The sequence below is a fragment of the Tinamus guttatus genome, unplaced genomic scaffold, assembly GCF_059628265.1.
Source record: "Tinamus guttatus ecotype Peru unplaced genomic scaffold, ASM5962826v1 Tinamus_guttatus_pri_ptg000563l, whole genome shotgun sequence".
NCBI classification, from domain to species: domain Eukaryota; kingdom Metazoa; phylum Chordata; class Aves; order Tinamiformes; family Tinamidae; genus Tinamus; species Tinamus guttatus.
In genome coordinates this window covers 1,227,373-1,242,446 of record NW_028289097.1, presented here as the reverse complement: position 1 = coordinate 1,242,446, position 15,074 = coordinate 1,227,373, and the positions used below count along the sequence as shown (strand labels likewise).

General features: G+C 50.1%; 1 protein-coding gene across 1 annotated transcript in view; it reads left to right on the top strand.

Annotated features, from left to right (window-relative positions):
- The window catches only part of CACNA1S (calcium voltage-gated channel subunit alpha1 S), a 41,075-nt gene that overhangs the window by 15,045 nt on the left and 10,956 nt on the right, over positions 1 to 15,074 (top strand). The window contains exons 12-29 of the mRNA XM_088534484.1: positions 338 to 545; positions 815 to 935; positions 1,407 to 1,521; positions 1,670 to 1,763; positions 1,952 to 2,021; positions 2,267 to 2,399; positions 2,686 to 2,815; positions 3,706 to 3,765; positions 4,284 to 4,390; positions 4,824 to 4,911; positions 5,196 to 5,303; positions 6,109 to 6,161; positions 6,461 to 6,607; positions 6,913 to 7,114; positions 7,924 to 8,082; positions 8,423 to 8,533; positions 9,228 to 9,311; positions 12,848 to 12,904. Coding sequence (XP_088390610.1) covers positions 338 to 545; positions 815 to 935; positions 1,407 to 1,521; positions 1,670 to 1,763; positions 1,952 to 2,021; positions 2,267 to 2,399; positions 2,686 to 2,815; positions 3,706 to 3,765; positions 4,284 to 4,390; positions 4,824 to 4,911; positions 5,196 to 5,303; positions 6,109 to 6,161; positions 6,461 to 6,607; positions 6,913 to 7,114; positions 7,924 to 8,082; positions 8,423 to 8,533; positions 9,228 to 9,311; positions 12,848 to 12,904 — 2,047 coding nt within the window. The remainder of the gene's footprint in view (positions 1 to 337; positions 546 to 814; positions 936 to 1,406; positions 1,522 to 1,669; positions 1,764 to 1,951; positions 2,022 to 2,266; positions 2,400 to 2,685; positions 2,816 to 3,705; positions 3,766 to 4,283; positions 4,391 to 4,823; positions 4,912 to 5,195; positions 5,304 to 6,108; positions 6,162 to 6,460; positions 6,608 to 6,912; positions 7,115 to 7,923; positions 8,083 to 8,422; positions 8,534 to 9,227; positions 9,312 to 12,847; positions 12,905 to 15,074) is intronic.

Here is a 15,074-nt window from a genome sequence, read left to right as displayed (position 1 = left end):
TGCTCTGGATTCTGTGTGTTGTAAGCAGGGATTCTATGGGCTAGTCTCCTGGGTTCTCCTTCTGGCACTACATGTTCACCCCTCGCTCCTACCTGGAGGAGCCCTGCATAGGCAGTGAGATATCTTGCACACTGCACTGGAGCTTTATTTCCACCTCCGGGAGCCTAGCTGAAGAAGCCCTTGCTTCCAACCCTGTGAATGTCACTGGGCCAGAGCCCTCCTGATGGGCTGTTGATGCAACTCTCCGAGCAGAGCAGCATATTCCTGCTGCCCTGGTCCTGCCTGCAGCCAGTGCAGTCATTCCCCTTCCACACACTCCTGTCTCTTCCCTCTCCAGGTACTGGACATCTCTCAGCAACCTGGTGGCCTCCCTGCTCAACTCAGTCCGCTCTATTGCCTCCTTGCTCCTTCTCCTCTTCCTCTTCATTATTGTCTTTGCCTTGCTGGGCATGCAGCTCTTTGGAGGCAAGTATGACTTTGAAAATATGGAGGTGTTGCGCAGCACTTTTGACAACTTCCCCCAGGCTCTCATCAGTGTCTTCCAGGTATGAACTGTGGCAAACATGACACAGGGGTGGGAGACAGGATGCTGAGGTTTTTGCCCGGCCTGTGTGTCTCCTAGTGAGAGCCAAGGTGTGTGAGGTGGTGTGTCTTTGAGGCCAGAGCACCAAGATGAGACTGGGGCCATGGGAAGCAATGCTGGGTCAGAGATGGATGAAGGAGATGGGATCAGGCTATGGGATTCTGTCCTGCTCTAGTGCAGGTGCCTTGTAATTCCCATTCCTATCTCATGTTATCCCTGCTCTGCTCCCAGATCCTGACAGGAGAGGACTGGAATTCAATCATGTATAATGGGATCATGGCCTATGGGGGCCCATCCTTCCCTGGCATGCTGGTCTGCATCTACTTCATCATTCTTTTCGTCTGTGGCAACTGTATCCTCCACCTGTGGAGTCAGGTCCAGGCTTCCTGTACCTTTATGCAGCTACCTATAACATCCCTAGGGAGACACTGCCTTAGTCCTTTTCGTGCTGAACAGCAATGGAACAAAACACAGGCTTCAGGGCTTTCGCTATTGGTGTTTGGAGTCCAGAGGCTGGAGGAAAGCAGACCACAGAGGCAGGTTTTGATGAAAGAAAGGCAAGTCTTCAGTCATCAGTCAATGCAGACACGAGCTTGAGCTGGATAAACTGAGCCAAGAGTCTCAGAGCCAAGGGCTTAGTGCAGGTGGGAGAGAGGGATGTGTGCAGAATCAAGGAACACCATCCAGGTGATCAAGGTGATAAAGGGGACCAAAAGCACAGCTCCAGGAATGTTTTTCAAGGCAATCTGGAGATCATGAGCGGCCTGGCCGTATCCTTCAAAGGAGAACCATCTCTCACATGTCCTTAGCACTGTACCTCCAGATATCCTCCTCAATGTCTTCTTGGCTATTGCAGTCGATAACCTGGCCGAGGCTGAAAGTCTGACCTCAGCCCAGAAGGCCAAAGCAGAGGAGCGCAAGCGACGGAAGATGTCCAGGTGAGTGACATGGTCCCTGGCAGTGGGAGCTCCTAAACCAGGAGCTTTGGAGCACAAAGACACATGACAGCAGTGGTGCCTCTATCTTGGGTTAAGTGTTAAGTCTCCTTTCCTCTCCCCCTCTATCCTCTCTTCGCTTTTCCTCCAGAGGTTACCCAGAGAAGTCTGAAGATGAGAAGCAGCTGTTGGCAAAGAAGCTTGAGCAGAAAGCAAAGGGAGAAGGGATTCCCACAACAGCCAAGGTTGGTGGTAGTAGGGCCAGGTCTTAGGGAAGTCCTGGTGAAAGGTCAGGCAACTTTTGTGCCATGCAAATAAACTGCTTGCACTACATGGATCCCAGGCTACTATAGTCTGGCCAACATTCAGTGTTCAATAGCAATACTGGCACACTCATCTGCCTATCTTCTTCTTTTCTTCTCTCCTGTTTTAGTTAAAAGTGGACGAATTTGAATCCAACGTCAATGAGATCAAAGACCCCTACCCTTCTGCTGACTTTCCGGGTAAGTCTTGTCCCTGGAAAGAGAGCAGGAAGGTTGAGGAGACATTGCAGGGATGGTACCACGTAGCCACCCTGGGTACGTGAGGGGTGAAGGATGCGGTGACTCTTAACCAGCCTCAGGACAGTAAGATTTTTCTAGCACAGGAACACAACCATGGATCATAATCACAAGATCCACCACAGAATCACATTCCCTCTCCCTCTCTGGATGACCTTTTCCTTTTCCCTCTCTGTGGCTACCTGCAGGTGATGATGAGGAAGATGAGCCTGAAATCCCTCTGAGCCCTCGGCCACGTCCTCTGGCAGAGCTACAGCTGAAAGAGAAGGCTGTGCCTATGCCTGAAGCCAGCTCCTTCTTCATCTTCAGCCCCACTAACAAGTAGGCACCCATCCTACTCCTGGCATGATGGAACCAGGACTGGCTTGGGTACCTCTAGCATCAACCATTCCCAACAGGGACTTGCACATAAAAGCCAGTCCTGGAGGTAGCCGGCTCACTGGGACAATGCAGTCTTCTCCATGGAAGAGCTAGCACAGAAATCCCTTCATGTCCAGGGTCCTCCTGTTCTCAAGGTTTAGACATAACCTTTTTCAGGCTACTGCAACCCCATCTAATAACCCTCCGACTCCATGGCAGTGTTTCATGCCAACCATGTCCTATGCAGGTTTCGAATGCTGTGCCACAGGATTGTCAATGCCACCTGGTTCACCAACTTCATCCTGCTCTTCATCCTGCTCAGCAGCATCTCACTGGCAGCCGAGGATCCCATCCGGGCTGAGTCCTTCCGCAACCAGGTGCTGATAAGGCTCTGGAGGGATGGAATGGGTGGGAAGACTGCACAGAGACTCTCATTTCCCTAGTAAGCAGAGACCTGCTTGTTGGGCATCATACCCAGGCAGTTTTTGGTACCTGTGATTTTTCTTCTGAGAGACTTCTATGCAGAGAATAAGGGTCTCACTAAGAGCTCCCTGCTTCTCTTCTGGTCTCCAGGAAGAAAGTCCTATAGCACACCGGATTATCCTAATCTTACTTTATGTCTAAATAGGAATTAGTGTGAGAGGTTAACTCCTGGGTTCAGCCCTGACTGTGGGAAGGCAATATCTTCTGGGAGAGGAGGCCAGTTATGCTATCCTCCCAGTGGATAATAGGAACAAGGTATTACTGTTTCATGCCTTACCTTACTTTTGGACCAAGAGGTCCACCAGGAGTTCAAGATTATCTTGATTCAAAGTTGTAGTGACTACTGGGGATAGGAACATCCCATCAGCCAGCAAACTGGGCCGCTGGTATGTGCAGCACCCTGAAATGCTGCCTACATGGAGCAGAAGTAGCTGTAAGTCTCACCTTTCAAAGCATGTATGTATTTGTTCTGTTGCAGTGTCTGGCAGGGGGTGTGGGGTCTCACAGGGAGACAGTTTCCCAGGGTACTCAGTACTTTTGGAGATCAGAAGCTTGGGGAATTAAGCCTCATTCACCTGCAACTGAGAGCTTGGTCTTAGACTGCAAGTCTGACCATGCACTGGGGAGAATCAGCAAAGCTTAGGGAAGTTCTCAAGTCTTTTTAGCATCTGGTTTGCAGGCTCTATTTAGCTAGAAGGGCTCTCCCAACTACTACACCAGGACATCTGAACATGCTTTCTCATATCACCAAATTTTCACCAATTTCTGGTACTTCTGTCTCTAGATTCTTGGATATTTTGACATTGGCTTCACTTCTGTCTTCACAGTAGAAATTGTTTTGAAGGTGAGTCTCTCTGTCACCATGGACTTAGCCATGAACAGTCCCTCCAGCTGCCATCAAGTAGGAGATGGCTGTTTGTAGACAGATCCACATAAGCAGATCTTGAGCAGTGGGCATGTCAAGACCTGGAATATGGGTCTAAACTGGGTTTTGGCTATGGACAGTCAGGGTTTCTTTGAGAAAAAAAAAAGAGAGAAAAAAAAAAAGAAAAGAAAGCCAAGAAAAGTTGAGGTGGGAAACAGTAATTCAAATAGCTGTTAAGTGCTGCTCCCACTGTAGTCTCTTTGCTTTTCTCCCCCTTAGTTTGCTGAATGATTAGGAAAAGTTATGTCTCCACACAGTGGAGCAAGGAGGATTTCCAGCTCACCTGAAGTCAGCTCTTGGCCCGGCTCCAGAGTAATGGGTCTGGGCAGGATAGGGTCTGTGAGAAGCCCCTCTTGTGACATCTGTGCCAGGGCTGCAGTGTGACCATGTCTGGTCTGCCTTGCCTGGCCTCTCTACTAACCTCCTCTGCTCCCCAGATGACAGCGTACGGCGCTTTCCTGCACAAAGGCTCCTTCTGCAGGAACTCCTTCAACATCCTCGACCTGCTCGTTGTTGCTGTCTCTCTCATCTCCATGGGGATTGAGTAAGCACCTCCATAATTCCCTAGGGTCAACATTGGTATCTCTAGCCAGACAGGCCTGTTTGGTGCTGCAGTTCCCCAGGTTGCATAGAGAAGAAACAGTCATCCCTGGGGTGTTAATCATGTATTAGTGCCCATAAAGTGTCTGTTGCCACTACACTGAGAAAAAAAGTATGTAAATGCGTGGGAGGCAAGGAGAAAAAGCTCTTTCCATGTCAAAGTCAAACATGCAGACAGAAATCCGATTTCTGGATTTTCTGGAATTTCTTTCTACAGCCGCCAGTGTTCTTTGGCCTTGTGTAGCGTGGTAGCTTAATGACATCTGGTACTTATTGCTCACGCACGATCTTAGCCTGGCCTACCTTGCTGTCTAGTGGGTTCATAACATGCTGACCTGAACAGAGTTGCCCCTTCTCAGCTGTACTTTTCTCTCCAGATCCAGCACCATCTCAGTGGTGAAGATCCTCCGGGTGCTGAGAGTATTGAGGCCTCTGAGAGCTATTAACAGGGCAAAGGGGCTGAAGGTAAGAGAAAAGGTGGGGTAGGTTGTGCTGAACCCATGGGAATCCTTGTGTGAGGTTATGTGACAGGCTTCACACTCTTTGGGAATTGCCAGAGAGGACATTGAATTCCAACCCCCTTTGAGAGGCAGTATGAGAAGGGGTTTAACTGGTTCCACTGTTCTTGGTAGGACCCTGCATCCGCCCGGCCTCTCTTCCTGGGTCCAGTCCCTGCAGTGTGTGAGAGGGAGGGCTGGGGGAACCTCCCCCAGGAATGCTCACATGTGCTCTGTCCTCACCTTCTACAGCATGTGGTCCAGTGTGTGTTTGTGGCCATTAAGACTATTGGCAACATTGTGATCGTCACAACATTGCTGCAGTTCATGTTTGCCTGCATTGGGGTCCAGCTCTTCAAGGTGAGAGATGTTCCCCACAGGCAGAAGAGATGTCCTCCCGCTCAGGGGTGATCTGAGCAGGCTCTTTTAGCCGTAACCCTGAAAGGTTGTCCCCAGCACAGATCATATATGAAGGGAGACCTGTCTAGACCAGACATTCAGGATGAAGAGCCAGGTGACAGGAGGGATGGCAGGGGCCACCCAGGAAATTGTGGGATCCAGACAACACACATAAAGGGACCAGTTCCAGACTTGCTGTCTCAGTTTCTCCTCTCCAAGATGTCAATGCTTATGACTTCTGTTGGCAGTCTGGATGCATCTTTTCTGCAGGAGTTACCTTTCTCTTTGGCCCTTGGCTGCTCTCTGGGAATATTCTTAGAAAAGGCAGAGCCATCTTTGGCCGAGCTCAGCCCTGTTCTAATAATTGGGCCTAAATTCCCAGCTGATGGGTGAGAGCTCTCAGGATTCCCTGCAAACTCAGCAAAAATGTCAGCATACATTAGATTTCATTTACTTCTATAGTTATTTCTTCATTTGCTGTTTTCCAAATAGCTGAACACCAGATGGGATGAGTCAGGCCTGGAAAATTTAATTCCTTACAGCACTAAGCACTTTTTGTCTCAGCCTAGAATTGACAACAGAGTCTGCCACGGCCCCCAAGCTCAGGACTGGATTGTGTTGACAAGTGGAGTAGAAAAGCCTGCAGCACTGTGTGGCACATGTCAGAACTAGCACAGATGCAGGGTGGGGATTGACTGTAATCTGTGAAAAAGGGTTCCAAAGTGGCAGCAAAATCACAGTTTCTCTTGATCTCTGTACAATGCAGGGGAAGTTTTACAGCTGTACAGATCCATCCAAGCTGACGGAGAAGGAGTGCAGGTAAGAGCTCTGGGCAGCACATCCCAGCTGGGTACCCTGGTGAGGCAGCGGCCTGGAGGGTGAGGGCTGGGGAGTGGATCACTTATGTTGCTGCAGGGGGGTCTTGCAGTTAAAAATAGGGTTTGGTGTGTTGTACTGCTCCCGTTTGTTGTACATTGCTCTTCTCCCGTTTCTCTTGTGCTTTGGGAATAAGCACAGGGTCATCCTCTCCTATCAAGCTCCAGGTGCTCCTTGGTCTGTGCTGCACCAGGCACAGGAGAAGGCATAGCCCGGTAAGCACTGCATCCTTCCCATTGCAGGGGCCAATTCATCACCTATGTGGATGGGGACCCAACACAGATTGTGGTGCTTGACCGCATCTGGTTGCACAATGACTTCCACTTTGACAACGTCTTCTCGGCCATGATGTCACTTTTCACTGTCTCCACCTTCGAGGGCTGGCCAGAGTGAGTCTGCATGCAGGGGTAAAGGCCTAGCCAAAATAACAAACCTGTGCTGGAAGTAGCTAATTGCCACCTGGTTCAGATTAACAGCTCTGAGCTGGGAGGGCTTTTCCAAGGAAATAAAAGTTGCCCAGGCCAAGGCACCAGACTAACCATCCTGGTGGGGTCTGTTGGGTGGACAGAGTGTCCCCAGCTGCACCATTCCACTGATTTGGGATGTCCCCAGAGCTCTCTGTGTCTTTCACGAAAACACTTTTTTTTTTTTTGTCCCAGTCAGAGTCTCTGTTTTTTCCCCGTCCCTCCTGTAGGCTTCTGTACAAGGCCATTGATACTAACGCTGAGGACACAGGCCCTATCTATAACTACCGTGTAGAGATTGCAATGTTCTTCATCATCTACATCATCCTTATTGCCTTCTTCATGATGAACATCTTCGTGGGCTTTGTCATCGTCACCTTCCAGGAGCAGGGGGAGAGCGAGTACAAGAACTGTGAGCTGGACAAGAACCAGGTACCGGGACTGCTGGGGCAGGGGGAGGTGAACAAGCCCCGCGTCCTACTGCTTTTGGGTGATGAACTGGACCTGATCTGGGTTCTGGCATTTCTGGGGCAGCCTGAATTTGATCAGCCCTTATTGTTGGCACAGCTGGAGCAGGGTTAATCGAAGCTGCACTGAATCCCAGCACCCTGGCTGACTCCTGGCACCAGACAAAAGCCATATAGTATCTTTTCAAGGGCAGGGCAGAGAGGAACAGAATGAGGGAGTGGAATTTTTGCTTCAGGTGACGTGCCCAGACTGACCTGAAACAAAGGGCTGGAGACATCAGAGGAGATAGAAGCAACAGTGAGACCAGCATCAGTAGGGGACACATCACGTGCTGGTGAGGAGAGCTAGACATGAATGCCTGCAGGCTGAAAGGAGGCTCTGGCATTCCCAGGGGCTGATCAAGCCCACAGGTGAAGCACGGGCACTTTGAGCTGACGGTGCCGGGGTGTTGTGCACATGAACTCTGCACAGATGACCTTAGCCAGCCAGGGAGGGAAACTGAGAAACTCTGAAGTATGGAGAAAAAATTGTTAGTTCCGTAAGAACTGCATTAGTTCTGTGTGGGTGCTTGTTAGGGGTCTCTGCAGAAAGCACAGCAGATACTAGAAATATCATTATCCCTGGCCCATGTTTCTGGGCTAAAGAAGAAGGGGAGAACCAGCTTATGCCTTTGGGGAGCTGCAGCATGACCACTGGTGCTGGCTGTGTGCCAGTGTCAACGGTGCTGGCCCGTGCCGTTCTGTGTGCATCAAAAATGTCTCCCTCTTTCCCAGCGCCAGTGTGTGCAGTACGCGCTGAAAGCTCGCCCATTGCGGCGCTACATCCCCAAGAACCCCTACCAGTATCAGATCTGGTATGTGGTCACCTCCTCCTATTTTGAGTACCTCATGTTCTTCCTGATCCTGCTGAACACCATCTGCCTGGGCATGCAGGTAAGGGAGCAGAGTGCCAACCACAGGTAATGCAAGGGTGTCAACAGTGTCAGACCCACCTCCTAAGCTCTATTATTTTCAGAGAATTCCTGGAGAGAGGGTCCCATATGGCAAAACTGGTGCTGTGTACTCAGCATCCCTGGGTATAGAAGCAAAGTGGGGATGGTTGGATGTGGGAAGCCCAGAAAAGGGGATGCAGGGGGGAAAAAATCCTTTTTGCTGACCCTTTCTGAGCCATAGGTGTGTGGAAAAGGGTCTTCATCTAGCGCACACCTCTGGGATCACAACGGAGACTGTGCCTGCCCTTGGGCTCACATAGTTCTTCCTGACATCTCCTCAGCATTACAACCAGTCTGCAGAAATGAACCATGCCTCAGACATCCTCAACGTGGCCTTCACCGTCCTCTTCACTTTGGAGATGATCCTCAAGCTTATGGCTTTTAAAGCCAAGGTGAGAACAGGGTCCGTAGGCTGGGGGATGGTCTCAGGTTAAGCCAAGAGCATGCCTTTCCCTTGCATTTGGCATCATTCCTGTACAAGTCCTCCCCAGACCTAGGACTCCAGAGAAATTCTCCTCATGGTACTCTTGTGGATCCCATGAGCAGGATCGATAAGCCTCTGGATGGATTCTCAGTTGTCAGAACTAACCTTGCTAGCCCATATAACCCAATGCAGCTAGTCATTGCTCCAGTTTTTGAGGTCATCTTTGTCTCTGTGTGGGATTGGGGGCCAGAGACCTGATATACCTTTAGTGACCTCTCTGTACCTTCCTCATTTGACCATTGCAAAATAAAACCAAATACTTCATGACAGGGTCCCAAATCTAACTACAATCCCTCCCCTTGCCTCTGCCTCAGGCCTCAGAGGTTGCACACAATCCTCCTCATCCCAACCAGTGCAGCGCTGCTGATTGAGGTGGAGATGAAGCACTCTCTCCGGCTCTCCCTTCCTGCCAGTGTAACAGTGGGTTCTGCTCAGCTTCTCTTCAGGTAGCATGGCTACACAGAGTAGCTGCTAGCTGCTAAGAAGGGAAAATATCTTCTGCAGGGGATTTTGTCCCCTTGTCAGCTTCACCTTCAGTTGGCCACCAGAATTTGTGTTCTCTTCATTCTGATGATGATTTCTGTTCTGTGGTTCCCTGACAGGGCTACTTCGGGGACCCCTGGAATGTCTTTGACTTCCTCATTGTGATTGGCAGCATCATCGATGTCATCCTCAGCGAGATCGATGTAAGTGCCAGGCCTCTCCAGCACCAGCGTGTCCCCAGGGAGCATCACTCCTTGTACGTGCTTGGGGCCATTCTGCAGTGTTGTGCTAGGGCAGGGACACCAGTGCAGTGCCCAGCTCTCTTGGTGTACCTGTTGGCACACTGTTCTTCCCTCTCTGTCTTGGAAACACAGAGTCCCTGCATCCTCAGACAGCCAGGATCAACCTGTGCCATGGATTCATGGAGATCACAGCTGTGACACTGTGAACCTTAAAGCACTATGGGGGATCTCCCCCAGCCTGCCAACATGTTACAGTTGTCCCTTCCCAAAAATGTATAAGCAGAGGGATCCTTTGGGAAACAGTCTATTTAGGATTAGACTATGAAGAGCATGAAGTGTGTCAACCCCTACCCACTCAACTTGCCCTTCTTCCTCATGCACACACCTGGACAGTCACCCACATATTAGTTCTAAGATTGCTGCAGAAGGGAAGAGAAAAGGCTCCCCTGGACAATACAGTTCTGTCACATGCCATGGGAATAGCAGATCAATTTTCAAAGCATTTGCTTTGCATGTGTCCCTGTATACAGTGATGACTGGTCTATACATACACACAAAAGACTGTATACGTCTGCAAGTGTATACCCCATACACTGCGTTCTGGAAGCTATGTACCATATACACTGTGCCACTGCTGGGTGGCTGTAAGCAGGAGCTATATTTGTAAATGTTCTGCAGGAAGCATTTTCAGATTGGTGTGCTAAGAAGTCAGTGTGCCGCTGCCTTTTGCAGGCAACACTGGGACCTTCATACCTGATGGTCTATATTGAAAATGCCCCTGTGCACCTGGAGCCTGTGCTGCATTTAGTAGATCTAGTGATAACTGTAGAAGTAGCTGTGGTAGATTATATTAATCCTACTTATTGATTTAACGTATGTTTTGCTCTCCAGAGCAGGGGCTTGCCAGCTCCAGCAGCCTTCAGAATTCTGTCAGAGCTGCTGCCGCTGCTCAGCCCTGCATGGGATGGTCTTCAGCCATCCTGCTCCATGCTGGGGAGGAAAGAGTGTGTGAAGGTCCTTGGCAGCAGGAACATTCCTCTCTGGAGGATGAGGCCTTGCCAGGTCCTACTGTGGTCCTCAGGCACAGAACTGAGGTGAGAGGAGCCTTCCACTCTCTTTCTGGAGCAGCAACATATTTGTCCCTACACAGACCCATGCTTCAATACTGCTGTCTCTTGAGCCTCTTGACTTTTCAGCCTTGCTGTGGTTTCCTGACAGTTCTGGCAGCTTTCAGCCGTCCCCAGGTTCTCTAGGGTCATTCTGCTCTGAATGCACTCGGTGTCTCTGGCCTGATTTTCCTTTGTTTGTAGGACATCATTTCCTAGGATGCCACCTCTTTCCCCATCCTCAAGGTCTTGTTTTCAGACACAGTATTCAAAGGGGTGCTCAAGTCCTTGAGCGGGTTAGAGCTTTTAAGTCCACGTGGAGTGAGGAAACTGGGTCAGATGCCAAGGATGTGCTCGACTTTTGAGCTAGTGCAAGTCAACACACTCAGGGACGCATGTCACATGCTCCCAGTGAAGCCCAGTGCCCTGGCTGGGTTGTCCAGCCGTCAGGGACTAACCCAGGCCAGAGCAGTTACTTTGCCATGCCAAGGCAGAGCTGTGTTATGCCACATACGCCAGTACCAAAGACCATCCTTCTGGTGGTGCAGCACTAAGGTCCTGTATCCCCTGTGCAGTAGTTCAATACTCTGAATTCTTTGAGTGGTTCTGTCTCAGCAAGTCCTGCTCTGACCTATGTCCTTGGGGCACCTCCACAGCCTTCCTGTGTAGGACAACATGCCCTGTCTGCATGCTCTGCTGAGAGCAGAGCTTGGACACTTCTCTATGTTCTTCACAGTACCATGGTCTCCCTCCATGCCCCTTTCTTCTCTATCCAGCCCTCCTCCCTTCCAGTTCTGTTGAGCTCTTGCCAGCCATCTGGTGACATGGGTGGGGAGGAGGGATTAGGATTAGCAGAGATGTGCATCACTGGATGCCCTTTGCTTCTTCCCCTTGTTCAGAGGTCAGTGCAAGGTGAGTTCATCTTCTCTGCTCCCCGGGAGTTGTTTGCAGTCACTTGCACCTGCCACAGGTCACCTTGCCTGAGTAAACAGACCTTGGGGCTGCAGCTTTTCCAGAAGTGTTGCCACAAAACAAGTGTGAGCAACTACTACCATCACTACTGGGATGGAAGGTTAAACTTTCTCAGGAATCAAGCCTTTCTTCGAGGCACCCAAACATGTGACTCTGGTTTGCAAAATCTGTCCTCTCTTTCTTTCTGTCCTTCCATTCTGCATCACTCCTCTTTCATGTCTCTGCATATGACTGTTTTGATTGAAGAGGTGGGGGCAGCTGTGATATTAGGAGCGTTTTACTAGCCATCAGAGTCATATTGCTATGGCTGTTTAGTCATCTGGTTTGCATTGATTTCAAGAGTGTACTGAGTGCCCCAGCAGTTCTTGTTTTAGCAATAGGAGAATGGGGATTAAAGTCCCTCTGGTAGTGCTTCCCTGAGCCACATGCACTCTGGAGGATATGGTACTGGTAGTGTCCATGCTGTTGTGTCACTCATTGCTGCCTCAACCTGCTCTGAAAGCTAAGGATCCTTGTAAGAGCTGACCCTACCAATATGCCCAGCGTCCCCTGAAATCACTGGAAGGACACTCAGGGTCCAGGTATGAGCCTTGTCTGTGTACAGAGGGGAGCTGAGGTTGGGCCAACCCATGTAAGAAGGATGTGGGATAAAGAGTCTCTGTGCCCCAGCATATGGCAAAGGTTCCCCTGAAGAATCTAGTGTGTCTTTGGGTAGCTTGAGGAGCCTCCACACGTGTATGTGCCTTTTGTGTGTGTGAGGGAGTCCATGTAGCATTTTCTACTTTTCACCCTCTTGATTAGTGTATGGACAGTGGTGGGAAGTGAATCGCCCACATAGCAATGCATGGGACATCCACTTTCACAGTACACTTCCCAACAAACTTGCACCTGCCTCATGTAGTCAAGCTTCCAAGCAGAATTAATGAGAGCAGCACAGCTTGTTGGGGAGAGGAGCTGTGGTTTAGCTTAAGCCTGTCAGCTTGGGTTCAGATTTCACCTTCTGCAGCCCTGTGTCTGGCTTGGAGGGGAATTTGTGGGAGGCAGTTAATTGATGCATCTTTGGACCAGACATGCTGGTCCATGTTCCTGCTGTGCCTTTGGCCCAGGTGTACATGTTGCAACAAGTGAAATGCAGTAGGGAACATGGGTAGGTAAGTCCATCACAACTAACTCTTTCGCCATCATCCCTCTGCTGCCTCTGCCCCACAGGAGTCACATTTCCCTGTCCAAGAGCCCAAAGGAGGTAGATCTTCATCCTCTTTCCTCTTGTCACCTCTTAGTCTCAGTCGCTTGTCCTCTGTTTTCATCTTACTCTTTCCTCTATATCTGTGTCTTTCTCCTTTTCCTATCCAGTCATCTGTCACTGTTTCTTTCCCTCCCACCTCACTTCTCTTGTTGACTGTCTTATTATCTTGACAGACCGTTCTTGCTTCCAGTGGTGGATTGTACTGCCTCGGCGGAGGCTGTGATGGCATTGTAAATATCAGCTGCATGTGCTTGCAGTGGGCCCCTTGTTCCTTTTTGCTCCCCATGGTTTTGCTGATGTGCCTACAGCTGGTGTTTGCATGCGTTCTGCATGTTGTTGACACACACACCAAACCCATCTCTTCTCTCCCACACATAAATCTCCCCTTGCTGAGAGGGATATGGAGTGAGATGCCCCTCCACGCACACCGGTTTTTAGAGGAAATCTGTCTCACCCTTGGATGTGCCAAGCTGTTGGAACAGTTTGGCCACCTCCAGGCAATGAAACACAAGGATAACTGAGCTAAACAGGATGGAGCATCTAGCAAAGGTGTCCTCTTACTGCTGAAGGCTGCTGACCTTCTTTCCTCTAACCATCTTCTAGTTTGTGCAAGGCCTAACAGGATTTGTCTGTGCATATTTTTACACTGTTGACCAGAGAAATTGCAAAGGTTTAACTCTTTTGCCTTGATTTCCCCTTGGAAGATGGGCTATGTCCCCATGGCCAGTGTTGCATAGGTCCCCAAGTCTCATCCAGCTAGACTCATGGCCTAATCCACTAGTGATGCTGTAACTTGGGCAGAGAGAGGCCCCAGGCTGATGTTTGAAACCACCATGGGACAATGCAGGTAATGAGCACTGTGGGGTGCAGCAACCCAGGGGTGTCACCGCTACTCTGGTGGCCTCAGAGGAAAGTCCAACTTTTGGGCTGCAAAGATGGGAAAAGCTGGCTGACAGGGCAACTCCTGGTGGGTAGTGATTACCTTGAGCTGGGCCTGATTCCAACCGTGCTGGGGTAGGCAGAAATGCTCTTGATCAGCTCCAGTCTTTAGATCATAATGGATTGCTCTGAGGGCCTCCTGCACGCTGCTTCTGCTGAACAGAAACAAGGAGCTGCTGGATACCAAGAGATGCAGGCTGCATACCTTGAGCATGTCCCTGCTGGGCTGGGTGGCTGTGACTATTCCCTATTACCTGATGCCAGTCCAAGTCTCCACTCCAGGCAGAACTTCCACAGGTCTCTTGGTGTATTTTTGTGACCAAGGATTGCTCTGATCAGGCCGTGTGGGGAAAGTGACATGGTGGGGTTGATACAGATGTTCCTGACTGCTATTTTTGATGGGAAACTCTTGTATTACGGAAAAGAGAAAATCAAAATAAGGAGGCGTGGTAGGGGGACATGGTGTTTCCTAGTGTGGTTCTGGGAACTTAGAAATGTTAAACTGAGAAGTTTGAGCTGGTAGAGGGAATGATTAAGGTTGTGGTTCAAATGCCCTGAAATCACTGGAAACTGGTGTGTTGGATGATGGATTAATGTGGTTCAGGTAGGCAGCGCTGAAGTCTGGGGAGGCTGGAGATGGCAGCCGGAGCGGCAGCTGCTCTCCTGGGCTGTATCATAGGAGTGTGTCAGGAAAAGCTTGTGGAAGGCAACTTTTGAGGGAGCTCTGTGGAAGAGCGGATCTGGGGGGAGGAGGGATGGGGAGCAGACATACTGGGCCTGTGCAGCACCAGGCAGCCATGGGTTGGAAAGGATGACAGCGATTTTCCCAAGATGCCTTCCCTTTGTTCTGGCACATAGTCTGGAAATGACAAAGCTTGAGAACACTTTCTGCAGCTTCTCTGAGCACCCAGACACCCTGGCCCAGTTCTGCCCTTCTGATATATGAGCATGTGTTGAACTCAGGGTGGCTGGAAGGAAATCAGAGAAGTTTGCTTACAGCTTCTAGTAGGAAAAGCAGAGACTTAAGGACCGTGCTGTATTGGACTAATCAACCCATCAAGTAAGTGAGCCTGCACACTGTCTCTCACACACAAATGCTCCAGATGCTCCCAGCTGCTACACTTCTCCACTGACAAAACTGGCACTCTGAGCCCAGGGCCTGCTGTCTGTCCACGCTTCTACCAACTACCTGTTCTTCTGTGAACCAGGGACTCCTTGGCCCTGGCACAATACCTGGACTGGAGGGGGCTGTTCACCACCATCAAGGAAGGCACCTTCAGCCACCTCCACAGAGGAGGCATCAGTGATGCTGGGGTAGCAGTGGGCAGACGTTCCCACGCAGAGTGTCCCCATTCTGTTCTCCTTTTGTCCCATGAAATCCCTGCTAGAATGTGTACAGGGTGGAACAATCCTCAAAGCAACGTTTTTGTGTTTACAAAGCCATTGTTATCCCTTTCTCTC